The sequence below is a fragment of the Podarcis pityusensis genome (genome assembly GCF_964106645.2).
Source record: "Podarcis pityusensis genome assembly, chromosome: 6".
In the NCBI taxonomy this organism is placed as follows: domain Eukaryota; kingdom Metazoa; phylum Chordata; class Lepidosauria; order Squamata; family Lacertidae; genus Podarcis; species Podarcis pityusensis.
In genome coordinates this window covers 26,623,632-26,650,543 of record NC_138030.1, presented here as the reverse complement: position 1 = coordinate 26,650,543, position 26,912 = coordinate 26,623,632, and the positions used below count along the sequence as shown (strand labels likewise).

The following is a 26,912-nucleotide window of genomic DNA, read 5'->3' as shown; positions in this document are numbered from 1 at the left end:
GCAACTTAGCCACCAGGCAAACCTCTTTGGGGAGAGCATTTCACAAATGAGGAGCCACCGCAGAAAAGGCCTCTTCTTGTGTTGCCACACTCTGGACCTCTCACAGAAGAGGCATATGAAGAAGGGCCTCAGATTATGACTGCTGGGTCCAGGTCAGTTCATATGCAGAGAGGTAGTTCTTGATGCCTCCCAAGCTGCTTATCTTCCTACCACCTACTGGAAGCAGGGGGGAGAAAAAGGGATACGTATCTACATTTAATGGAGCAACTGTGTCATGTGATAATGAAACAAAGGGAAACCTGATATTGTAATACAATCAGCATTCTTTATTTGCAAAGAAATAACAGGAACAGGCAACTAAGCTGCCCGGAAGACAGGCCTGGGTTTAGGTTTGATGAGGTCCTCAGCTACTGAAGGTAATGGGGCCCTTGATATGTCCAGGTGTCCTTCGTCAACAACAAATTGTTGCTGTTTTTGTGTTGAATATATGCTATATGGTAATTTAGGGACCTAATAGGTATCTGAAGCCATTTGCACATGCAGAATGTAGGCACCCTATATATAAATGAGCAAACCAGTGATATTTTAGGGAGCAGGCTAGCAGGCAGGGCCCATGACTTACATCATAGGAGCCTACACAACACAAAACACTGTTGCTGTATGTAGGTTTTATTTTATTTGTTTTTTATCTTGTATTTTGGAAATGTACATCCCATTTTTTTTCCCTTTAAATTTTTTGTGGGCCGGCCCCCAAGAGAGTGGAGCCCTAAGCTATGTTGTTGTTGTTGTTTAGTCGTTTAGTCGTGTCCGACTCTTCGTGACCCCATGGACCAGAGCACACTAGGCACTCCTGTCTTCCACTGCCTCCCGCCCTAAATCCGGCACTGCCTGCAGATGTTGTTGGACTGGGCTCCAACTCCACTGGCTATAGCGGCTGCACTCAATAGGAGTTCAACATCTGGAGGACCATAGGTTCTCTTTCCCTGTACTACCTCTTGATCTCATTGGTAGCTTGCTACCCTCTTACTGACTTTGTGTTCCTCTGCCTGTTAAGGCACAATAGTCCTTCGGGCACTTTCTCTCTGTTGCAGGGGCTTGCTCAGCTTTTAAGATTTCAATGGCAGGCAGAAATCCAAAGAGGGAAGCTTTCCCAGCACTGAATTAGTGGAGGATGGAAAAGGCACCGCCTTTTGAATTTCTGCCTGTTGCGCAGCAATAATGAAAGACGCAGATGCTCGACACTCTGAACTCCTCTACTCTTAACCTCTTGGAGGAAGGGCAGGATAAAAGTACTAAACCGGAAAGCGTGAAGCGTCGTCCACTAACCCTAAGAAACCACCCCCGCGTCGGAATTCATTAATGGGGAAAGTTACATTTTAGCAGTGCTAATAAGCGAACTCTAAAAGCAAAAGGAAAAAGGGACGCTGCTCATTCAATCTCAACACCTATTTTCCTTAATAGGAGGAAAAAAACCCAAAATAAAGAGGCGGGTTATATAAATACCTGCAATCCACAAATACAGTCAGTTTAAGAAATGTAGCAAATAATAATAATAATAATAATAATAATAATAATGAATTATTGAAATAATGAGAAACCGATTGCACCCATCTTATTTCCCGCGTAAGCATTTTGGCTTTTGTTTCTTCATTGCTTGCTGCAGTGTCGCAACACCATATTTCACTTCCTTAGATTTGGAGCGGCTTTCTCCTTTAAAAAGGAAAATAAAAACTTTATGTGGGTGCTAATAGATAGAGAGATAAGTATACAAAGTATACAAAGCTGCAACTTGCCCGCGCGCGCCACTTTTTTTTTTTTTTGCCCTCCCCACCTCTTCTTCTTCCTCCGCCTCCTCTTTTTCCCTCCCAAGAATACTCTGTGTGTCGTCAGCCTCGCGCGCGTAGCGTCACTCCGCCGGAAAAGGTGGCTGGCTGGGGAGGAGTTGGCGCGAGATAGGAAAGTGCTTTTCGGAGTCCTGGGCGGGCGCGAGCCACGGAGCTGCAGTTGCAGCAGTAGCGGCAGCCTGGCTTGCGCGCGCGCGCTATTCAGAGGGGGTCCTTTAGCGGCATCCGTCTCCCCACCCCCCCTCCAAGTTCTGATAGCCTTTTCTGTTCTTTTGAAATTTTCATTTATTTATTATTTTATTTTGGGCCATCGCATGATTTGAACGCAGAGGGGAAAAAGGCAGGATGTCTCGCAGGGCTCGCTGGTGAGTTGCATTTGAGGCGGGGGGCGGGAAAAGAGAATATTGCAGCTGTTTTTGGAGGCATCGTTTAGCGTGGGTTGGAAAGGTGGTGGGAAATCCGTTCCCCGCCTGTTTTTTGTTCCTTTCTCTCCTCTCCCCCCACCCTTCCGCCCCCAAACTGATTGACCTACCGTCCACGGTAGTGGAGCATGCACAGGGATAGATCTGTAAAATTATATCGCGGATGATTTATTTGCCGCGATCTGAAAGGGAGAAAGCTGCTTAAAGCTGCTTTAAAGGTGCTTAAAATGGCCCGCGTGAATTTGCAAGGGCGGGGAGAGGAACTTAGCTCTTTTTTGCGCCAAGCGGTGCGGGAGGGAGAAAGGAAGAGCGTCATTCTGCTTTCCCTAGTGATCTGTTTTGTCCTTTTTTCATCATCATTATTAGTATTAAGCTGATCCTTTTGCAAGGAAGAGCAGTTCGGTTATGAAAGTGATCGTGGGCCACAGTCTGGAGCGGGACCCCCCCCCCCCCCCGATCTTGTTTAGAGGCCTTCTGATGCTAAAGCAAGGAGAGGAACTGATAACGAGCTGGCAAAGACTTGAATTGGGATTGCCTGGGTGGTGGACCTAATGGTAGTTATATGAGGACTGTCAGGTCCAGCTACCAGGTGGGGGTAGTTGGGAAAGCTGTGAAAAATCATGGCTTATGGCTGCATCCTAAACTCACTTTACTGGGCGGTAGGCCCCACTGAATTCAATAGCGCTTACTTCTGAGTAGACACACTGTATCTGTGAGGAGACTACTGGGAATGTTCTGGCCATTTAGGGTGCTGTGAGTTTGACCAAGCTGCAGGAGGCAGTGGAAGACAGGAGTGCCTGGCGTGCTCTGGTCCATGGAGTCACGAAGAGTCCAATAAACAACGACAACAATGATGATGTGTGAAAGACAGAATGGCATTACTTATACTATTTGGTGTTGCGTTTATAGCTCACATTTTCCCCAAGGTGTTTAAAATGGTGTGCATGGATCTCCCCTTTCCCTGTTGAGCCACACAGCAAGTTACCTGTGAGGTGCATTAGGTTGGGAGACCAACCATCATGGTTGAGGGGGAATTTGGACCCTGGTCTAGTCTAACACTCTAAATAAGCACTGCACATGTAAGTGGCCTAGATGCCTGCTTTGGGGCCAAACTAGGGATGTGGAAGGACGCGGATGGTGCTGTGGGTTAAACCACAGAGCCTAGGACTTGCCGATCAGAAGGTTGGCGGTTCGAATCCCGGTGACGGGGTGAGCTCCTGTTGCTCGGTCCCTGCTCCTGCCCACCTAGCAGTTCGAAAGCACGTCAAAGTGCAAGTAGATAAATAGGGGAAGGTGGGAAGGTGAACGGCGTTTCCGTGCGCTGCTCTGGTTCGCCAGAAGCGGCTTAGTCATGCTGGCCACATGACTGTAGTCATGCTGTATGCCGGCTCCCTCGGCCAATAAAGCGAGATGAGCGCTGCAACCACAGAGTAGGTCACGACTGGACCTAATGGTCAGGGGTCCCTTTACCTTAGGGATGTGGAACCTGTGGCCCAAGGACGTGGGTTGGCTTCCAGTTCCCATTAACCCCAGCTAGCGAGGCCAATGGTCAGGAGTGAGGGAGTTGTAGCCCAACAACATCTGAGGTTCTTGGACTTACCAGCCCTGGCCTAAGCCGCTTTGCCCACTAGAAATATTTGTTCAGGGATCTTTTTGAATCCTTCAGTAAAAATATTCATGAATATTCTAACTGGCTGAGAGATTGGATGATGTTTTTACCTAGCCCTAGCGGTGGTGTTTTAATTTAGTTTATTTGTTTGGGTGTATATCCCACTTGATCTTGAGGACTTGGGCGAGTCATATAGTGACTTGGTGAGTCATACGGTGACTGTTCCATCAAAACTCTGGCTACCAAAAATATGTTGGAATAACAATGTCGTGTACTTTGGTAAGTCTCCAGAGGGAGACAATTCCAAAGATCAGGACAGCAGCCGGATTTGCAAACGGAATCAGTGGTTTTGAATTAACATATAAAATTACCATATTTTTTGCTCTATAACATGCACCCGACCATAACACGCACGTAGTTTTTAGAGGAGGAAAACAAGAAAAAAAATATTCTAAATTAAACAGTGGATGTATGAGTTTTGTGGTTCATGCTGTGGCCACAGACATGTGATCTGACAGTGAATTTGGAGTAGCGTAATGCAAAAATCCTGAGGATCCATGTGGATCCGTGCTTTGTAACCACGTTTTAAGTGGGGAGGGAAGGAAAAGCACTCAAGGGACAAGGAACACGTGTGGGGTGGGTGGAGAAGGATGCTGCTAATAATGCAGGCGAGGGGTTTAAGGGGAGAAAAAGCACGCGTGGGGTGGGTGGAGAAGGATGCTGCTAATAATGCAGGCGAGGGGTTTAAGGGGAGAAAAAGCACGCGTGGGGTGGGTGGAGAAGGATGCTGCTAATAATGCAGAAGAGGGGTATAAGGGGAGAAGGCTCCTCTCCCACTTTGCTCCTTTAAAGCAAGCAGGCTCTGCTTTTCTCCCTCCTCCCCGCTCATCCCCGGCTTAGCGAGCTGAATAACTTTGCTGCTATGTAGCGAGCTGAGTGGGGAGGAGAGAGGGACAGAGAGCCTGCTTGCTTTAAAGGAACCAACCAGACAGGAGCCGCTTACACTCGTGTAAGTGGCTCCTCTCCTCTCCCGCTTTGCTCCTTTAAAGAAGCAGGCTCTCTGTCCTTCTCTCCTCCCCACTCAGCGGCTCTTCTCCCGCTTTGCTGTTTCAAAGCAAGCCACGGAGGAGGGAAGGAAGGGGAACCATGGATCCTCTGCTCACGACTGCAGCAGATCCCCCCCGCCACCCGTAGGCATTCCCTCCATAACACGCACAGACATTTCCCCTTACTTTCTAGGAGGAAAAAAGTGAGTGTTATGGTGCAAAAAATACGGTATATATGGAACCTTCTCCCCCACTGCTTCTTGTTCTCTGTTTCTTAACCTTTTATTTCCGTCTAAAGCTGCAATTCTGAACTCTCCTTACTTTCTAGTAAGTCCCACTAAATGTCTTATGAGGGCACATGCTTACGGCCACTTATTTTTATTTTATTTATTGAAGTGTTTGTAATCCGTCCTTTCCATAAAGGTACAAAAGTTACAGTAAAAACAGTCAAAAACATTAGTACTGATTGGGTAAAAGGGGAAATTCATGTTGCAGTGGCCTGTCCAAACAATAGTACAGTTTTCAGAAGTTACCTAAAAGCAGGCCTGGGTGGTTACTGCTGAAGGATCGATAGCTCAGACACTTAATCTCAGGGTACTGGATTCGAGCCCCATGTTGGGCAAAAAGATTCCTGCATTGTAGGGGTTGGACCAACTCTACAATTCTATAGTTCTGTGATTCTGCTGGTAGCAAATTCTATAGGGCAGGGCCTGCCACACTAAAGCCTCAACCCCAATGAAGTTCAGCTGAACCTCATGGGTGCAGAAGATCTTGGAGATCGAGGTAGAGCATAAGGAGTCCGGTCCTTAAACTACTTTGTCCCCAAGTTGTTTAGGACTTTGTGAATTACCACAAGTGCATTGAACCTGGCCCTGTAGCAAACCAGCAGATGCATGCTCATGTTCACAATGAAGGAAGTTTAAGTATTTGTTTTTATCTACTTACCTATCTTTCTCCTTTGTATTGTTTCAATGGGTTCTGAGGTATAGGCTGGAGATTCTAGTCGGCGGTAGAATATGGGTGGTGGTGGGGTAATTAAAAATCTGTAAAGCAAGATACTTACATGCTCTTTTTTCCCATTTGCTTTTAAATTTTGTTTGCAATAGTGAAGAGCAAGATCAATTGCATTACCAAGATTCAGATGCATCTGAACGGCGGGATAACAGATGCAAAGTCAAGTGGTCACGTGAAGAGGTATGTCATGTGTAGATTGTGTTGAGGAAAGTAGGGATTGTGGCCTTGGGGAGCTTAGCTGAATGGAAAACACTTTGCTGACGTGCGATATGTGCTACTTTGAAAATCCTTACAGAAGTCCTTGTATACGCATCCAATAAAGAAATAAAATGGGAATGGAATGCATTATTTGCCTATTCCAGCCATGTTCCTCTCTTCTCTCCTGCTGCTTTCCCTACTTTCATGAGGACTAGAAACGTGCTTTTAAATTCAAACAAGCCCAGACATTCTCCAGAGGCCAGAGTTCTGTGCTTAAAGTATTGCATGTCAAATTGTTGGAATACACATAGCATTACTTGTCCCAAATTGGCCCGTTGCTCGGTCCCTGCTCCTTGTCCCATTGCTCGGTCCCTGCTCCTGCCAACCTAACAGTTCGAAAGCACGAAGTGCAAGTAGATAAATAGGTACCGCTCTGGCGGGAAGGTAAACGGCGTTTCCGTGCGCTGCTCTGGTTCGCCAGAAGTGGCTTAGTCATGTTGGCCACATGACCCGGAACCTGTACGCCGGCTCCCTTGGCCAATAAAGCGAGATGAGCGCCGCACCCCCAGAGTCGGTCACGACTGGACCTAATGGTCAGGGGTCCCTTTACCTTACTTCAGAGTGCAACATAAGACCTAGTTTCTAGCTAGCAGCTCTGTTTTCTGGGTGGCACATAGAAGTAGCTGGAATGCTGTGTTGAAGGTCAAACCTCTGTTCCTTTCCTTACCATGCTATATCTCATGATGTCATGGTGTCACGACTTCTGTTTTGGTAAATTATGTTATTTTGTTCCTGAAATACATAACTTAGGTAATGAAACAACATACTGTATATGTTACTTGTGTGCCAAAGCTGATGGCTTTGCTTTTTTGCAGGATGAGCTCTTGAATTCACTGGTGACACAGTTTGGACATGACTGGAAGTTCCTAGCAAGCCAGTTTCCTGTAAGTGGAGTTTTTCAACAGAGTGGAAGGTTTTGCTGGTGGGGTGTTTTGGAGCAGAGAGGGGTATGGCAGAGTTGCAAAAGATCAAGCTGCTAGTTAAAAAAAAAAAATCTCTGCCTAATACTTTTGGTTTCTCTTTATGCCTGCCTTATCAATCTTCACTTTAGCATGTACTTATTTACGTTTGCTCATAGAACCGCACTGAGCAGCAGTGTCAATATCGCTGGCTTCGGGTGCTAAACCCTGTCCTGGTTAAAGGCCCTTGGACTAAACAAGAAGATCAGAAGGTAACTATTTCTCAACATGTGTCTCTTATAGTTGAAGAAATTAGAATTCCATCTTGCAGGTAGAATCTCTCTAGAATCCCAGTATTTGAAAGATCCTGCAGTATTGGCTGCCGCTCTTCATCTATCAAATACAGGGTCTATTTTGTCCGTGGTACAGATTCCTAACCCTAGCAGCTTTCTGGTAAGACTCTGATTTGATTCTTAAATATCCTCCTTAAAAACGCGCAGAGCACCATGCTGTCTTAACTCTCCACCATCAGCTGCTATCCTAAGCTTGCAGTCCTATGTGCTTTTACGAGGGAGTAAGTTTCTGCGAAATAGGCTTGCACCTTTAGTAACTTGGTAATGTTTGTTTGTACACTCCATGCAGCCATTGCACTGTCCTTAGGATAAGGTAATTCTGGTTGCTCGGTAGAAATCGAACACGAGTTACCTTACGCTAATGGATGTTAAGTTGGGCAATTGTGAAACCTCAATGTATTAATAGGGTAGCAAGCAAAGAAGCTCATATTATTGTCTCAGTGTAACTGTTGAGCGGCGCTGCGGTGTGGGATGGTGAGATCTACACCCCCCCTCCCACAATTCAATGGCTGCGTGGAGCCTACACACACACAACTACACACACTGGATATTCTCAACCCAGTTGGGAGCTCTGCTTTTGCAAGCTACCCAGGTTTATTGAGAGAGCCGTTTGCATGTAATTGTACATGCACAGGCTCCCTGCAGCTATTCAGTTTAATCCTACACTCTTGCACTGAACTCAGAAGAATTTTTCTTCTGGATAGAATCATAGAATGATAGAGTTGAACATATGCACAGTGAAGAGGGATGCAGGTGGTGCTGTGTTCTTAACCACTGAGCCTTTTGGGCTTGCTGATCAGAAGGTTGGCGGTTCGAATCCCCACAATGGGGTGGGCTCCCGTTGCTCTGTCCCAGCTCCTGCCAACCTAGCAGTTCAAAAGCACTGGCTTCCGTCACAGTGTTTCGCTGTGCCAGAAGCGGTTTAGTCATGCTGGCCACATGACCTGGAAAACTGTCTATGGACAAACGCTGGCTCCCTCAGCCTGAAAGCAAGATGAGCGCCGCAACCCCATAGTCGCCTTTGACTGGACTTAACAGTCCAGGGGTCCTTTCCCTTTTCCCTTTAATGCACAGTGAGGATGGAGTCTGCCACCGTGATCACACAGTGATTAACAATTCGTCCTTTCCCCCCTTATGAGGTCACTGAATTAGTGAAGAAGTATGGCACAAAGCAATGGACGCTCATAGCCAAGCACTTGAAAGGCCGGCTGGGCAAGCAGTGTAGAGAACGCTGGCACAACCACCTGAACCCGGAGGTGAAAAAGTCATCGTGGACAGAGGAAGAAGACCGTATCATTTGTGAGGCTCACAAGGTTCTGGGGAACCGCTGGGCTGAAATTGCAAAGTTGCTTCCTGGGAGGTAGGTTCCTTACGGACCTTTGCATTCTTCTGTCCCATACTGGGATGGATCTATCAAACAAGAAAATGGAGGAGGTTGGTGGGTGGCCATCTGCTTTGCATGCAGAAGATCCCAGGTTCAACCCCTGGTGCCGGGAGAAAGCCCTGTCTAGCACTCTGGAGAGTCACTGGCAATCAGTGTAGACATTATTAACCTAGATGGACCAATCAATGGTCTGACTTGGCCCAAGGCAGCTTCGTCTCTTCCTAGGATGCTTCTCCTCTTGTGAGTCACTTTTCAATGATGTGTGTGCGCTTTCTACTTTACAGGACAGACAATGCTGTGAAAAACCACTGGAATTCCACAATCAAAAGGAAGGTGGAGACAGGAGGCTTTCTTAGCGAAGCAAAAGACTCTAAGCCCCTCTATCTCCTGGTGGAGGTGGAAGGAAAGGAAAGCCAAACTGCACAAGAAGTCGAAAGCCAGGTATTGCAAAGCATTTTTATGTCTCTGAAAACTTTATTAAACAGAGAATATATTTAGGCAAACTTCCAGGTGATAGTGCCACAATATTCTATACAGCCTTAAATTAATTTGCTTTTTTTTGGTACGTTGGAATAAGGTTGCAAACTTCGGTTTTACATTTGTAAAGCATCTTGCAAAATCCACTCATTTTTTTAATCAGGGATCCAAACGGCAGATGAAAGCAGGAGTTTTCTTTGTAGTCAAGATGCTGGTTTTGGAATCAATGAAGGCAGAACTGTTTGCATCATAACTGCTCAACTTCTTCTCATTTGCATTTTGTAATCCAACAGGAGTTGGCACCGAAGCTTCAAAATAAATCTTTAACAACATAATCCTCATATATCAAGAACTGGTCCGTGGGGTTAGGATTGCAGCCTCATTTAGATGCTTCGGAAATGTTTCATGACTTTGTGTTTTTACTGTGAAGGGTGTGATTTAGCACTGCTGAATACTGTTTTGGACATTGGCTCATGATTTTATTCCCTGATTTTGCAGCCTTGATGCTCTTTGAGTGCAGCCGTGTACTTGATTTGCTTTTATTGTTGTTGTGTAGTAGTCACACAAATCCTCATTTGCTTTCCACAGCAAACCTTGTTGACAGACTGGCCTGTTCAGGCCTTGGAAATAAAGCAGGAGGTAGCCATGGATGAAGAATCTGTTGGCCTGCCAAAGCTGCCTCCTGAGCAACTCCCGGAAAGCCTGGCGGACGACAGTATCGCGGGAGCATCAGAAAACACAGTGCCTGACAGTGACCTGAAGGAAGGCTCATCTCAGTACACATGGGTGGTTGAAGCAGGCAGTTATTTATGCACCTCTACGGCCCCAGCTATTACAGAAGCTCTGGACATGATTGAATCTGTAAGAAGTGGATTGATGTCTATTTCCGTAGTACGTTCAGGGATGAGGAGTTTGCATGTAGGCTTTGCTCATCATAGGGTCTTTTGTGCTATGATCATAATCACGTCAAGTTTACTTGTACAGTGGTACCTCTGGTTATGAACTTAATTCGTTCTGGCGGTCCATTCTTAACCTGAAACTGTTCTTAACCTGAGGTACCACTTTAGCTAATGTGGCCTCCCGCTGCCTCTGCCCCGTGATTTCTGTTCTCATCCTGAGGTAAAATTCTTAACCTGAGGTACTACTTCCGGGTTAGCAGAGTCTGTAACCCAAGGTGTTTGTAACCTGAGGTACCACTGTATGCCACTTCTCCTTGGTAGAGCCATGCTCAAAGCAGCTCACAGCAACATGCAGAATAAAATATAACAACGTTTCAAGATAATGCTCTTAACAGTGGTTCCCTATTATCGAAGTGCTGGTTTTTTTTGCAAAAGCTAAGCCTTGGACGCCCTACTTTTGAAAATTTTGATATCTCTATGGTAGTTTTTGTTACGTGAATGGTGCCGTGAAACCCCTTGATGGGTTACGCAGACCCCCAATTGGGAACCACTGCTCTAACAGCTACAACACAATTTAAACACCAATATCAATAGGGCCAACAAACATCTCAAGTTAATCCCCCGCCCTGTGGAACGCCCTCCCACCAGATGTCAAAGAGAAAAACAATTACCAGTCTTTTAGAAGACATCTGAAGGCAGCCCTGTTTAGGGAAGCTTTTAATGTACCGTATTTTAATATTCTGTTGGAAGCCACCCAGAGTGGCTGGGGAAACCCAGTCAGATGGGTAGGGTATAAATAATAAATAAATAAATTATAATTATAATTATAATAATAATAATTATTATATCATCACTGTAACAGTGACTAACTATAAAATACAAAGCATCCAAACAGCAGCACAAACAATCCCCTCCCCACCTTATCGGCAGGGAATTGGCACAGTAAGGGCGGTCGTAGCTGAGGTGTGAAAAAACTGCTTGGTGCAGCAAAAGAGAATTTTCTTCCCTTTTCATGAATGTGGGGCCATCCATGGATGCTGAATGGGGTGGCAGGTTCAGGGCAGACAAAAGTGAGGACTTCTTCACACAGCACATAGTTAAACTATGGAGTTTTTCTTCCATGGCATGGGGCGATAGCCACTATAGAGGCGGGTTAGGCAAATTCATGGAGGATAAAGGCTATCAATGTCTACTAGTCATGGTGGCTGGATGCTACTTCCAATCTCAGAAGCTGCTGGGGAACACGAACAGGAGGTTGGTGTTGCATTCATGTCCTGCGTGCAGGCTTTCCTTAAGCCTTCCATTGGCCACTGTGGGGAACAGAATGGTTATTAGATATCCGTTTGGTCTGATCCAGCAGGGATCCTTTAATGTTCTTGGAAGCACTTTCCCTCCCTCTAGTTTACTACTGGTTTTTAGTATTTATGACTGAGACAATTTAAAACTGGCCTTCCATTATATGTAAAACGAAACCCAGCTATGCTGCATTTTTTTCCAGTGTTGGGTATTGATTTTTGAAGCAAAGTTTGTAAATGATTGGGGCACAGGTTTTTTGCACTTAAGTTCCCATTCAAATCAAGAGGACTTACCGTATTTTTCGCTCTATAGGATGCACTTTTTCCCCTCCAAAAATGAAGGGGAAATGTGTGTGCGTCCTATGGAGCGAATGCAGGCTGTCGCTGAAGCCTGGAGAGCGAGAGGGGTCGGTGCACAGCGCGTCCCAGGCTTCGGGCAGGGATCCGCAAGCCTTGGGATCTGCAAGCAGCGCTCCCCCCCCCGCCAGCCCCAAAGAGCAGGTCGAAAGGAACCCAAAGCCTCCAGTCTTCGGGTGAACGCACCTTGAACGCACAGAACGCACCTTGTTTTAGAGGGGGAGAACAAGAATTTTTTTTTTCCTGTTCTCCCCCTCCTATGGTCCGGTGCGTCCAATAGAGTGAAAAATACGGTAAGTTAGATGTTAAGTTAGCTTTTCTACATGGATTTGAATGGGATCTCTGTGAAAATAACTTGCTCCATATCCAAGGCCTAAGGTTCCAGTACATAGCTCGTGCACTTGGTTTGCATTGAAATTGCTCAAATCTACTTGTGCCAAGTTATTCTGCCACCCATTCTGCTCTGCCACATTCTTTGTCTGCAGTTTTATCCTCCCAAACTTTCTGACCTTTCCTATTCTGGCAGGACCCAGATGGTTGGTGTGATCTGTTTCAGTTTGACCTCCCTGACTACCTGTCTACAAGTAACAGCAGCAGCCCAGATAGGCAAACATCCCTCAAGCCCTCCTCCACCTCGCAGAACGTGACAGAATACCGTTTGGATGGCCACACCATTTCGGACCTGAGCAAAGGCAGCAAAGGCGAGCTCATCCCCATCTCCCCTTGCACGGACATGAGCTTTGGTACACCGCCTTCTGTGCTTAAGCGGCAGAAGAAGAGGAAAGTCGCACTCTCGCCTGTCCCAGAAGGGTGGACCAGTGGCAACCTCTCTTTCCAGGACTCCTGCAACAGCATGACGCCTAAGAGCACCCCTGTCAAGACGCTGCCATTCTCCCCCTCCCAGGTATGGAGGTGCAAAGAGTGGGCAGCAAGAGTGAGTCAGTGGTCGCCTTCATGCACGACATTTTATCTTCTGCAAATCACCCTTTTATTCTTGAGTGATGTCCTCCCATTTATTAATGGTTCACTGGAGCTCACATGGCTTTTATATGGAGATTGCTCACTTGAGTTGGTAAAATCAATGGGAACCAGACAGAAACACAAAATTTGCTTTAGAGCCTGCTTTCTTATAGTATTTTTTTTTTTAAAGTCATGTTAGATACTCTTCCTACACTTCCATATTTAAGTATACAGCTTGGAAGACCTTTATCCAAGAAAGATCAGGGTGTCCTTGTCGCATGACTTTTGTCAGAGATAACACAGACTGCTTTAGACCCTCACTCTCCAGACATATTTTACAGGTCTTGGACCTACTTGACCACAGATTCAGCCACTTGTGGTGGAGGAAGGCACAGCCTCCCATGCTTCCTTATGGCCAGGTGTTTACAACATGGAAAACTGTCCTTGGTCATATTATACTGAAAATGTAAAGTCCAGGGCTCAGGAATCGCCACTCAAAGCTGAAATAGATTTGAAAACCAATCCGTTACTTAATCCAATTCAGCTGATGTGTGTCAACTCTTCTAATTTCCTTTCTTTGGCAGTTCCTGAATTTTTGGACCAAGCAAGACACTCTTGACCTTGAGAACCCATCTTTAACTTCCACTCCTGTGTGCAGCCAGAAAGTGATAGTGACTACCCCGCTACATAGAGACAAGACACCGTTGCTTCAGAAAAACTCGGTGTAAGTATTTTCTTCCCCTCATTCTCACTCCAGCGTGTATCCTGTAGGCTTCACGGATATGTCTGGGCCTAGTGTTCAGTGTTGGGAGCACCTAATCCTACAGTGACACCAGTGAAGCTACAGTGTTGTGGTCTTGGGCATGAGGGACCACTGTGCGTTCCATGCAAATCCCACTGACCTTCCTTTAAGGAAGAGCATGTGAGCTGGTATTTTTTAATTGTTTGGATATCTGTTTATATTGCTTGTATGCTTCCCAGTAACAGTGTTGTCTGGGTAGCTTACAATCAAGGAGGAATTAGAATACAACAGTTAATCGACAAGTTACGAAATCTATAAGACCTAAAAATTCCCACAGCAAACCTCTCCTCTTCTGTGCTTTCAGATTTGTGACACCTGATCAGAAGTACATCACGGACAATACACCTCATACACCCACACCTTTCAAGAATGCTCTGGAGAAGTACGGACCAATTAGGCCTTTGGTATGTCTCTCTCTCTCTCTCTCTCTCTCTCTCTCTCTCTCTGTGTGTGTGTGTGTGTGTGTATAGCTGTATAGCTGTTTCGTGGGTCCTACCTGTATTGCATTCCATTGTGCTACTGCTGGGACCGCAGTGCTATACGTAATTCTGGACCAAGTCCCCCATCTTAAGCAAAAACACCAAGCCAGCATTCAGCAGAAAAATCCTTACATTAGTATAGAATGAAATGATGCTTTGCATGAAAATTAAAAGATTAGCAGATTTCTAGACTGTAGGCTAGATTCAACCTGTCAGGTTTTTTGGCCTGTGAGATGGTGTTCTGCTTATCTGAACAATGTTGGTTTTTTAATAGTTTAACAAAGTAGGTACAAAACAGCAGCTTTCAGTTTCATTACGGCTCTCAGCAAGCCCAAGCACTTTAAGGCTGGCATTTTATTGTATTTTTCTCTATTAAGGAATCATGCAATTTCCTTATTTTTAGATGTTGTCTTTTCCCTAAATGGCTATGGATGCCATATCAGTCAAGCTGTGTAATAAGGTTATGGGGACTTGATCTTGCCACCTTTTTTGGTTCTTCGTAAGGAGGATAAATATCCGGAGGCTATTGTGCTCCAATAGTTCTAAGGCCCCTGCAGTTTTTCAGACGCACAGCTCTTCCCTCAAAGCTGCATGCTGGGCTTTGCCGCTGTCTTTGAGCATGTAGGTGTTCTTGGGGAAACATTAGTCCTAAGAGAAGTGTGCCATGTGAGTCCTTCCAGGTCAGGTTAGCTAAGAGCCAGTTTAGAGACACAGACTTTTGTGCGCTACCAGAAAGAGCCTTTATCTATGATGGAGATCTGCACAGTGGCTACGAAACAATTTTATGTTCTTGGCCTGTGCTACACATGTACTGGTCACATATATTGTTCATGATGGAAAGTCTGGAAGTGCAACTTTTTCTCTTCCTCCTGCATCCCTAACGCCAGCCTCAAACGCCTAACCTGGAAGAAGATTTGAAAGAAGTACTACGGAGCGAGGCTGGTATTGAGCTGATCATAGAAGATGATGTAAAGCCAGAGAGACAGAAGAGGAAACAGGGTGTAAGTATATTGTACAAGTATGATCTGCAAGAAAACAGTGCAGTGTGGAGTGCTTCCCTTTAGGGTTTATCCCCTGCTCATCAAACCTTCAGTCGGCATTCAGTGCCCATTGAGCAGGCTAACTCCTCATTGAGGTGTTTTTACCAGGAGTAGGTGGGTTCCTCTCAAGGGCGATATAGTTTCTAAATACTTTTGGTACTTCTGCAAGCTGCAGAGTTGCTGCAAGCCTTCTGAGAGCTCCCTCTTGCGTGTGCATAGAGCCATTCTGGCTACATGAGGACCAGTACTGGATAAGTGAGATAACTGCTCAAGTATGTAAGAGCAGGCTAGGTCATTGGGACCATTAGGGTTCTGCAGGAATTTGATGCATCCAGAATGCTGAGGATTTGCTAACAGTGTTGGCTGCACCCCCCCCCCAAATAAAGTGTGCTGCAGCATCTTTAAAAACTGGTAATAAGACATTCATTGTGGACCACAGCAGATTCTCTTTCCCAGGTTCTAAAAGGATGCAATTCTTCCTCAGTTTATATTTGTCTACAAGCATGATATTTTTTCTATAGGCATTGCAGCTAGCAAATTCAGGGTATGGTTTGAAGCCAGCTCTGTACTTTCCCGGTGCTGCAGTCATAACAGCCAATGCATGTATGTGGTCTGCCAGTTTGTACATCATTATGGTGAAAGGCTATAGCTCAGTGGTAGAGCACCACTGATTTTCACGCAGAAGGGCCCACGTTTAATCACTCACATATCTACGTAAGACATGAAGAGACTCCTGTCTGAAACTCTGGAGAGCCACCGCCACTCAGTCTGGGCTGGGGAACCTGTGGCCCTCCGGATGTTGCCAGATTACTACTCCCATCATTCTCAGTGAGCGTGGTCAATGGTCAGGGATGGTGGGAGTTGTGGTCCAGCAGCATCTGGAGGGCGGAAGGTTCCTCACCCCTGGTGTAGACAGTCCTACATTAGATGAACCAGTTGTCTGACTTTGTAGAAGGCAGATTCCTTTGTTCCTATGTACCGTAACTGCAGAGATAGTAGTATGGAGTCTTCCTGACAGCTGTCAATTGTGCTCAAATGAATTCGTTCTCCATAACTTACTGGTGCCCCATGAAGCTTTCCCAGTAGCTCCCTTTGTTCTAAAATTAGTATACAATGCTACTTCATCCCCAAATTGTTGCCTACTTTTTTTTGTTGGGACTTAAATATTCTTCTCTTGTCTTTCCAGATGCACAGGAGTCCCATTAAGAAGGTCAGGAAATCTCTAGCCCTTGACATTGTGGATGAAGACTTGAAGCTGACAGTTTCCACCACGGCCAAACCTGTTTGCTTCAAAAGATCTCAGGTGAGTTGTAATCAGATGGGTAGTGGTGATAGTGGGGAGTACTTTTAGTAACTAGAAACTCTTTAAGATCATTTTTAAAAACCACAAGTATCTGGTCCTCATTGTTCTGAATAAAAAAGCTTGGAACAGGCCAAACTATATGAGACTTGGGGCAAATATCTCACAGGCGTTTGTGTTACCTTTGCCAGAATGCAACCACAGTGGACTGCAGACTTCATCAGAGAAGTGGATGCTTCCTTCCCACAAAATATGAGAAACCCATTTTGATTGGAAAGAGGGTTAAGTCCCCTATTCTGCACTCAGCGCTACCTGAATCAATTCTGCCCCCTACCTTTAGGTGTATTTCAGTGAGGAACAAACTAGACAAGGCACTTTTGCTGTGTCTTGTCTAGTTTGGCTTTTGGATGCCTCCATATTTTTTTTGTGGCAATGGATATGCACTGAGGCAGGTCATAGCTCAGTGGTAGTGCATTTGAATACAAAATGTCTTAAGTTGACTTCCTTGCAGTCGGTCAGAGAAAAAACATCTGCTGGAGATTTTCAAGAGCTGCTTCAAGTCAAAGTAGGCCGTACTGGGCTTTGATTGCCCAGATGTGTGGACCAGTGGGCAGAGTTTGAATTTTGAGACAGTAGTGAGGGTGCCAACCAAAAAATGGCTGCCTTGGGGACATGACATAACACAGAATTAAGAGAGTACAGTCATTATTGCTTCTCCTTTTCTGGATTGTGGAATGTACAACTGTGAATGAATGAATGAATGAACTTTATTACGGTCACAGACCAGCATAAGGAGTACAATTGTGAAAGGCACAAGAACCCTGTTTTCTCCAATGCCAATCCTAAACCAAAGTGAATTCTTAAAGAGGGCTTGGTCTTTAGCTTCTGCACAGTCTATTGCAGAGTTTGCACAACACACTTATTCACAGAAAACAAGTTCTAGGGAGTACCTGGTATCAGATGAACCTACCACAGGAACACTGCATTCTGGTTGCTAGGGAAAAAGAAAGGGCAAACACTGGAGATTCCAAGGATTACTAAAAAAAAATCAGCCAGAAGCAAGGAAAGTGCAGTAAAGGGGAGGTGGAAACAGCAGCTCATTAGGACCTCAGGGATTTCTACTGCCAAACAACTTGCTTATCAATCGCAGCTTTGACTTCGCTGACAGGTGGGAGCAGCCAGGCTGACTCATTTCAGAGACATTTGCTTAGTGCATTGCAAGTGCCTTCAGTACTAGAATTTGGGAATTCAAATAGACGGTTTCCTTGTGAGGCAACCCGTGGTGGCACTCATTTCTGCAAGTGGCATGTTAGTGACTTGCCTGTCCACGCTAATGAATTACCTTGGAACTCTAGGTTTGTTTTTAATCGAGACGAATCCCATATGGCTTTTAAAAACAATTGCTGAATGTTTGACCCTCATTAATTCTGATACAATAATCAATGTTTTGCTTGCTAACGGGGTGCACTTGTGCAGCAGTACAAACCGGCAGACTACGGCTTTTCTCATGCATGCTGTAAAACGGTTAGCCTCTGTAGAGTCGCAGCAAGGCTGCATTTGGCCCATGCTTTTAGCAACCATACCGTGGCAGTCCGTCGATGAGAGGCTCAGGTTGTTGCAGGTAAAAAGGGTGGTAAAAATCTGCTGGGCGATTGGCTCATAAGAAGTGGGGAAAATGGGAAATGCAAGAGAGAGAGAGAGAGAAAATAAGATGAAGCAAGTCTAGGAATGGTGCTGAAAAAAAGAACACTTTGGAAGTTGGTAAAGCCAACCCGTTTCCTTGTGACATGTTTACAGTGGAACCTTGGTTCTTTGAACTTAATCCATTCCAGGTGTCCGTTCGACTCCCGAAACCATTTGAAAACCAAGGCGCGGCTTCCGATTGGTTGCAGGAGCTTCCTGCACTCAAGCGGAAGCCGTGTCAGATGTTCGGCTTCCAAAAAATGTTCACAAACTGGGATACACACTTCTGGGTTTGCAGTGTCCGAGAGCCGGTTTGTTCCACAACTAAGCAGTTCAGGAACCAAGGTATCACTGTATTACGTTAACATCTATAGTAAGGGGCAGCTAATATGATGCCACCAAAGAATTGATGCTTTTGAATTATGGTGCTGGAGGAGACTCTTGAGAGTCCCATGGACTGCAAGAAGATCAAACCTAACCATTCTGAAGGAAATCAGCCCTGAGTGCTCACTGGAAGGTCAGATTGTGAAGCTGAGGCTCCAATACTTTGGCCATCTCATGAGAAGAGAAGACTCCCTGGAAAAGACCCTGATGTTGGGAAAGATGGAGGGCACAAGGAGAAGGGGACGACAGAGGATGAGATGGTTGGACGGTGTTCTCGAAGCTACCAGCGTGAGTGACCAAACTGCGGGAGGCAATGGAAGACAGGAGTGCCTGGCGTGCTATGGTCCATGGGGTCACAAAGAGTCGGACATGGCTAAACAACAACAACAAATATGATGCCTTACAGGTCTTTTGAACTACAATTCACATTATTCCTGATCATTGGCCATTTTGGCTGGGGCTGATAGGAATCTGGAGTCCAGCAACATCTGCAGCGTGTCGTGTTGGCTACCTCTGATGAATCCATATGCATTGTTGCCCAACTGCGCCCTTAGGTGGAACTTGTTTTGGGTGCTTCTGATTTGTGTATATATGCGTGTTTTCTCATAAATACATATCCCATTGAGTTCAGTCATGTTTAATCCTGGTTGTGTGCTTAAGCATTATAGTCTAAACATCTTCAGAAGCATACTGCACATTTCATAGAAGCAGGGATTGTAACATTTACACAAATGTTGACTTTCACATTTATGATTCTTGGAGGATGGGAGACCTGGCTGCTCCAGCTTGTTCATGAATTCCCTGGGTAGACTTGGGCAGCAGGCCTGTTAACAGAATCCTGAGATACTTAAAAACAACAACCCCCCAGCTTATTAGGGTCAGCTGTCAGTCATAGGATAGTGAGCTGGCAAAGGCAGGTGTAGTGGTTAGCATGTTGGAGTTGCGTGACTTTAGCCTTGTGCAGAATTACCTGGGAATATGCTCCATCGAACGCAGTACTCCTGATTGTACAGGTTAAACTTCTTAAAACACTGAGATTTAACAAAAGCACTTTAGCCTGCTGAATTGCAACCTTTGGCTTTTAATTAAAATGGAAGCAACCTTGCAAATAAGTGTTGGCATTTAAATTGCAAGCACGTTTCAGGAACCCCACCCAAGGACAGTATTCTGCTCAATTATTTTCCTACCGATTTCTACTGTAAAACTTGAAAACCTTGTTTTTCACCTTGTTTGCAAGAAAGGTCTTTCTGTTATCCTGGTGCTCCGGCAGATGATGTTGCTCCTCCTCTGAAAGCATCCTGGAGCTGCAGTTTCCTGTGGCCACCATTTCTCTTCTACCCACACCACTGTTCACACGACACACTACATGGTGTGGGAGGAGTCTGTGAGGGTTCACACTGCCTCTCCTGGGCTTACCAAGGGGCTGTATAAGAGCCAGGCTTAAGTCCAATCAACACAGACAGCACAGTTTGCTAAGATACCCATATTCTAACCTGCCAAAAATGTTCAATATTTCTCCACACGCATTGTGATGAGAAAGTTGAAACCATTGGGAGTCCGTAGAAGCTACTGTTTTCTGCGACCAGCAGGCAACCCTATCTCTTACCCTTCCATCATGATATAAATGGTTGTGGGTTTCCCCCCCAAAAAACTGCCCTTGTTCTATGACTCATTTGTGCAGCGATTGGAACAATACGCACGATACTGTTATCTATCAGCCGTGTTGCCTAACCTCCTTGCCGGCAGGTGTCCATGACAATTAACTATGGAGTAACACCAAAGGTTGAGTTTTTCCATTATTCCACAGTAATAGTTACAGAGTTTCTTAGTCACAGAGAGCCACTGCCGAATATGATGCTAGACTGCACAGCATTAGGCTATCGGGCTTATTGTTCTGATCGCTGCCCCAGTGATTGACTACAAAGTCCTCTTTTTCTCTAGGAAACTTGCACCGTGACAGAAAGATAAGAGAAACTTGATTACATTAAACATTTGCTTCTTTGCCTGCCACCGCTTCCTTTTTCCTAAAAGAGGATTTGGGAGGGAAATGAAGCAAGTTAATCTCAGCAATGCCATTGGTTGTAACTTTCGTTTTTCCCTTTGGTTGGTTGCAGTCTGTGAACTTCCTTCCGCAGTCCCTAAACCTCTCTTTGTCAAGCAGCAGGAATGACAGCAGCTTGCTCAACAGGGGGTTTGTGCATGTGAAGGCAGAGAAGGCCCCGTCTTCCAAGAGAATCCAAAGCAAATTCAGACCTCCTCCTCTGGTAAGCACAGTCCGTTGGGGAAACTTTGCAGGTGCCACAGTTATGGAGATTTGAGAGACTTGCAGTACCAGAACCTGCCATCTCCATGAGCTTTGTGAATGTTGTGCCTTGCTCAAGTGCCAGGCAACAAGGTTGTATGCCTGTTAATGATTTTGCATTTCTTAAACGAATTAAGGTCCATTGTGGAGTTTATGAAGAGTTGTGATGGTTAATTTTTCCATCATTTGACTAGAGTCTGCTTAGTCACTATTTCCCATTTTGTTGTGTACAAGCTTAAAACAAAATCACCTATGTGAGCCAGTGTGGTGTAGTGGTTAAGAGCGGTAGATCCGTAATCTAGGGAACCGGGTTCGCGTCTCCGCTCCTCCACATGCAGCTGCTGGGTGACCTTGGGCTAGTCACACTTCTCTGAAGTCTCTCAGCCCCACTCACCTCACAGAGTATTTGTTGTGGGGGAGGAAGGGAAAAGAGAATGTTAGCCACTTTGAGACTTCTTCGGGTAGTGATAAAGCGGGATATCAAATCCAAACTCTTCTTCTTCTTCTTCTTCTTCTTCTTCGGAGGTGGTGTTCAATGAACCTTTACTCAGAGTAGACTCACTGAAATTTGAGCCCAGAATCTAGGTTATAAATAAGTGGGCGGAGTTTTTAAAACAAAATTCTGTTGATAAAGAATCAAGTGGGGTTGGGGAGAGAGAGAGATTATCCTCCAGTCCCAGGTTCCATCAATATTATTTACCATGGTATTTTGTGTGAGCCTTCTAACCTTGCTGAAAAGTTGTTTTCCTAAATTGATGGGCATAGAAGCTGCTTAAATGTTTGTGGTGAGGCACCTGAAATTTCACAGCAAATGAATAACTTGTAGCCCCAATTGTGACACTGACTCCAGCAGTATGAGTCTTCGGGTTCCCTGCTTTTTGGAGTGGTGCCACTGGGGTTAACCACAGATGACCACCGCCAGATGTAATTGTGGTTGTCATTCTGCGAATGTGGTTTTGCCCAGTCACCTGACTGGCTTATTTTTAATGGTCTTGAGATTTTCAGTCATTAATCTTTCCTGGCATTGCTACAGCAGTTAATGCATAATATTCAGGAAATGGGTCTTAGGAATGTAGGAAGTTGCCTTATACATGGTCAATCCATTTATTCCTTTTATCTGAGGGTCCTTTTTAGCTGGAGATGTTTGGGGTTGAATTTGGGACCTCAGCCTGTTAAGAGTATGCACTTGAACACTGCTTGCCCCCTCCTGCTTCCCTATCCCAACTCTCACCCTGTGCAACACTTGAGTAAGCTGTACAACTTCTTGCCTGGCAGGCTATGCCTCTGAAAATATGATCCAAAATGAGTGAACGTCCTTCTTTGAAGAAATTGTGCAGTTTGTTTGGAATTCAGGATTGCTTTTCAAATTCAGATTGTGTGTGTGTGTGTGTGTGTGTGTGTGTTTGTGTTTGTGTGCGTAAAGTATGCAGCCTTATAACAACAAAGAGCCTGCTTTGGAGACAGCGAAGGAAGAGATACAGCACTGGTGTCTAAAATCATGCCTTTAGTGGGGTGGGGATGGGGTGGGCAAGTGAATGTGGCTGGGCCTGTTGGGACTTGGGCTCCCAGGAAACACATAATTAGGGCTATCAATACAGGGCAATGTATCCAACAAAGCAGTTCCATTAATGTAAGAATTTCAGTTTGCACAGCAGAACTTATGCATCCCTAGTGCCCTACCCTGATCTGTTCTGCAAGGTTGCTGGAACTCCCAGAACAGTTAAAACTATGGAATTGCTTCCCACTGGAGGCAGCGATACCCATGGAATTGTATGGCTTTACAAGAGGATTAGAGAAATTCATAGAGGTCAAGTCTATTGATGGCTATGTTCGGCCTCTGCTGCCAGAGGCACTATGCCTCTGAATACCAGCTGCTGCGAATTGCAGGTGAGCAGAGTGTTCTTGCTCACAGGCTTCCCACAGGCATCTGGTTGGCCACTGTGGGAACAGGATGCTGGACTAGATGGGCCCCTGGCCTGATCCAGCAGGCTCTTATGTTCTTAAAGGATTTAGGGGGCATGCGAGGAAAGGAGATGGAGGGGAAGCTCTATTGTGCAGTGAAAAGCCCTTGCAGCGTTTCCCAAACTTGGGCCTCCAGCTGCTTTTGGACTACAGTTCCCATCATCCTTGACCACTGGTCCTGCTAGTTGGGAATGATAGGAGTTGTAGTCCAACAACAGCTGGAGACCCAACTTTGGGAAACCCTGCTCTAACAAAGCTACCTTATGTTGGATACAGCCCTGGGACAGTAGACATTACATGGCTTAAACCCACTGAATCCTTTCAAGTAAACCCACCCCCACCCCCCAAAATTACTAGTCCTCTATGCATTTAAGTTCTTTGTAGCACATCAGTGGTCAATGAGAAGTTCGGGGACTCATTCTCAACTTTTTACAAAAGCTTCCCTATGGCTTCACCTGAGCCAATTCTGACTCCTGAGTGAGAGGCTAATTCACAAAACTGCATCAAGAAGCTTTCCCCAAAAGTGTGCTTGCTTGCTTATTTTCTCTTCTCTTCTCTTCCTTAGATGTCCAGTGCTTGGAAAACAGTGGCTTGTGGTGGTTCTAAAGACCAGCTGATCATGCAAGACAAAGCTCGACAGGTCTTGGGCGTGTTGAAACAGAACCACACATCACGGACATTAATCTTATCTTGAAGAACTCTTGTAAACTCTTGTAGCCATGGGTGGAGGGAGGGAGAGGAAGAGAACCGAACCTGGAATGGCATTCTTATACCAGCTCCTTCTTTGTGACTCCTGAGCTTTACCATAGATGTCCTTGTTTTGATTTATTGCTCTAAATTCTGGGTTCTAAGCATGATATAGAGAACAATGTTCAGAAGAGATTTTTTTTTTTTTAAAGTTTGGCAACAGCCCTGCATTAATTGAGCTGAGACATTCTCACTTCCCTTGAGAAACCTTCTCTACCTCCCTTTTCATTTTGATAAAAAAGAATCAGTTGGTTTGCAAAGAGGGACATAAGAGAAGTGAATCAATTCACGGGGAAGAGAAAGCCCTGGACTTTCGGATTTGGTTTTGCCTTCTTTGAGTTTCTTCAAGTGTAATTATGCTTAAAGTCCCTGCCCATTCCATCTGGCTCTTTTGGAACTTTTGTCTGATGGTAACGGGCAAAGGGATTGAGATGGAAGGAAGAAGAACTGCTAGCAGTTGGAAATGTCTGCAATATGCTCTTTAGATTAGACAAACTCTGTGAACTGGGATGTGGTCTGTTGCACTATGTAAAGGTAGGCATCAAAACATCTTCTCCAGAGTATTGCAGTCTTAAGAATATCAAAATCACTGCCTCCAAAGAGGTACACCATTGCCTCTTACCCTGATCTGCTATTGCTTGCATATGATGTTGTGGTTTGCTTCTGAGTATTTTATATTTCCAAGTCCACCAGATGGTGCTGATGCCAATCTTTTCACTCCAGCTCTGATATAAGGAAAGGTGCAGGCTGCTTGAAGCGAGCTGGTCTGCTCAGTGCTGGGAGAGTTAATCGGCTTTATCGCTTCACAACTGCTATGGTAAAAGGAGCTTTTGCAGAGATCTGTGTAAATCACATGTGAGTGAAAGTCTGGCTCATACCCCTTGAAAGAAAGCGTGTCCTAGATAAGATACGTCTCTGTCTTGCAGTACTTGTCTTCAGTCATGTTATAGATAGGTTCTTCAAAGCACTCTTACACTTTGCTTCAGATTAGTTTGATGTAATCCCCGGGAAAGCAATTCAAACAGATCTTCCCCAGTGTATCAACCTTTTCCTTTTAATGGCCTCCACTAACCAGGCCTGAGCTGAAACAACAGAGGCCAGAGATTAATGTGGTTCTGTGTTGTATACTCCACAGCACTTCATTGTCTAGGGCTTTGTATTCTTCCTGGGTATATCATGAGTTGTGTTGTCAGATGAATCTTGCAGAAGGAGACATTGTGAAAACTGCATTGTTAACTGAATCGGTTCAAGATGCCTAAAATGAATTGCAAATTGGTGACCGATACCACAGATTTCCATGCTTCCCAACCATCTGATGTATGCTAACAGCCACTTCACATATTTTCGTTTTTACAGCTATATAGATGAATGACAAATAAGTTAGCAAATGCCTGCATCAAACAGGTACACTAGGCAGGAAGTGGTGATTGGCTGTGGTCCCCATTGACTAACCAATGCTTGCCTTTGCATAATATGTGAAATAATCCTTGCAACCAGTGTAGTGCATTGATTTAGAGGACAATCTGGGTGTAGGAAGTCTAGTTGTATAAGAGCAGCTCTGCTGGATCAAACCAAAGGCCGGTCTGGTCCAATATCCTGTATCCCATAATGGCCAATCAGATGCCTCTGGGGAGTCCACAAGTAATATAGTTGTTTCTGAGCAACTGAGACACAGGCATGTTTTCTCTGATTTTGTAGGTACCATAGCCATCATGATAAGTAGCCATTGATACCTCCCATGAATTGATCTAAAACCCCTTTAAAGTTGTCTAAATTGGTGGCCATCTTCGCATCTTGTGGAAGTGAATCCCATAGTTTAGCTATGGGATTTGTAGCTCAGTCAGAAGTGCTTGGACATTTTAAGTGTGCATCTACATCCTGCACCAGATGGTGGGTGCACATGTTTGGACAAAGAAAATGGATTTGACCAATGCCTCTGCAACATGTGCTTATGGAGGGCGGCATGCTTCTCTTATCTCTCCATCGTTCAGTCTTTGAAATAGCACTTTAAGTCAACCTGTGCTGAAGAGCTTATTGGATCGCTCTGGGCAAGCAAGACCCCGTTTCTCAGCCTAACCTGCCTCATGGGATGGATGAAAGACAAACAGCGTGGCTTTGAATTTTTTTGGGGGAAGGAACTGTTATGAAAGTAAGACTACTTCGTGGGAAGATGTCACAGTTCGTTCCGATGTAAATGCCTGTTTAGAAAAAACAGGTGAGGTTTTCTTGGTGAATAATTAGTATTATTTTTGCTTTAAGAATTTATCTTTCTTAGAACCACTGTCATGGCTAAAACCCTAAATAAATTATCATTCATTGTAGAAAGTGAGGCCGATTTGATTTGGAGTCTGCTCTAAATTAAAAGATTATGATGAAGGTATTAAAAGCCATTTCTAATCCCATAAATCTGATTCTACCAGCGTGCCCTGCTATGTGTTTATTGCTTATTAAGGAAGATCTAGTGCTGAGCAAATTTCAGGGGAAATGAACAGAGGGAGCCTGTTAATGACAAAGACAATTAACTTTTAATTGGAAAGCTCAGACATTTCCTGTCTGAAACACATGCCTGGCCATGTTATCCCCGAGTCCTAACACCTGTAGAATAGGTTATATCATTGTGAGTCTAGGCTCTTAGCTTGTTGCACAGGAATAGTTGAGAGAAGAAGGCTGGTATATACGGTACCTTGTGGTATTCTGGGCATGAGTTAAAATAAAAAATGGTGTGGATGTACGATAAAATTCCTGTTCTGTAAGGTGTCAAAGATCACAGGCTTACCAAGTGTGTTCAGGCTAATGAAACTGGGACTTGAACATTAAATAGCATCCTGGAATCTGCCCGAGTGACCTGTAAAGGTGGCTCATGGTGCGAGGGGAACAGTGTGCCTATGAAAAGAGAAAACTGATAGGCAGCACAGCCTGCTGAGGAGGAAGATGGCCTGAAAGGAATCTATTCTTAGCAATGCAGATTGTCTGTCTTGGAAGAATAAGAAGCTCCTTCATCCACATACATTCGTTATGAAGATTCTTGCGTGTATTCTAAAGCGGGGTCAACAAACTTTTTCAGCAGGGGGCTGGTCCACTGTCCCTCAGACCTTGTGGGGGGCAGAACTATATTTTTTTTTTGGGGGGGGGGGAATGAACGAATTCCTATGCCCCACAAATAACCCAGAGATGCATTTTAAATAAAAGCACACATTCTACTAATGTAAAAACACACAGATTCCCAGACCCTCTGCGGGCCAGATTTAGAAGGCTATTGGGTCGGCCCTGGTCCCTGGGCCTTAGTTTGCCTATCCATGATCTAGGCTCATTCAGCTGCTACATTTGGCCTACAAAAAAAGGGGGGGGGCGTATAGATGTCTTCCTCAATCCTCTCTCCCAATAAACACATATTTC

General features: G+C 45.0%; 2 protein-coding genes across 4 annotated transcripts in view; one reads left to right on the top strand and one right to left on the bottom strand.

Moving 5' to 3' along the window:
* LOC308478990 (uncharacterized protein) overlaps positions 1 to 26,912 on the bottom strand; it is a 377,493-nt gene that overhangs the window by 330,506 nt on the left and 20,075 nt on the right. The gene's annotated exons all lie outside the window — the stretch shown is intronic.
* On the top strand, positions 1,963 to 26,514 carry MYBL2 (MYB proto-oncogene like 2). 2 transcript variants are annotated; one of them, XM_081009237.1, is made up of 14 exons: positions 1,963 to 2,209; positions 6,028 to 6,115; positions 7,009 to 7,077; positions 7,272 to 7,364; positions 8,585 to 8,805; positions 9,114 to 9,270; positions 9,895 to 10,167; positions 12,384 to 12,761; positions 13,402 to 13,541; positions 13,924 to 14,023; positions 14,986 to 15,099; positions 16,325 to 16,441; positions 20,641 to 20,769; positions 23,335 to 26,514. In XM_081009237.1, the coding sequence occupies exons 1-14, from the start codon at positions 2,190 to 2,192 to the stop codon at positions 23,461 to 23,463; spliced, it is 2,028 nt and encodes a 675-aa protein (XP_080865363.1). In that variant the 5' UTR covers positions 1,963 to 2,189; the 3' UTR covers positions 23,464 to 26,514. The 2 variants fall into 2 exon arrangements, with proteins under 2 accessions (XP_080865363.1, XP_080865362.1); XM_081009236.1 differs by having other exon boundaries at positions 1,964 to 2,209; positions 20,620 to 20,769; positions 23,335 to 26,513.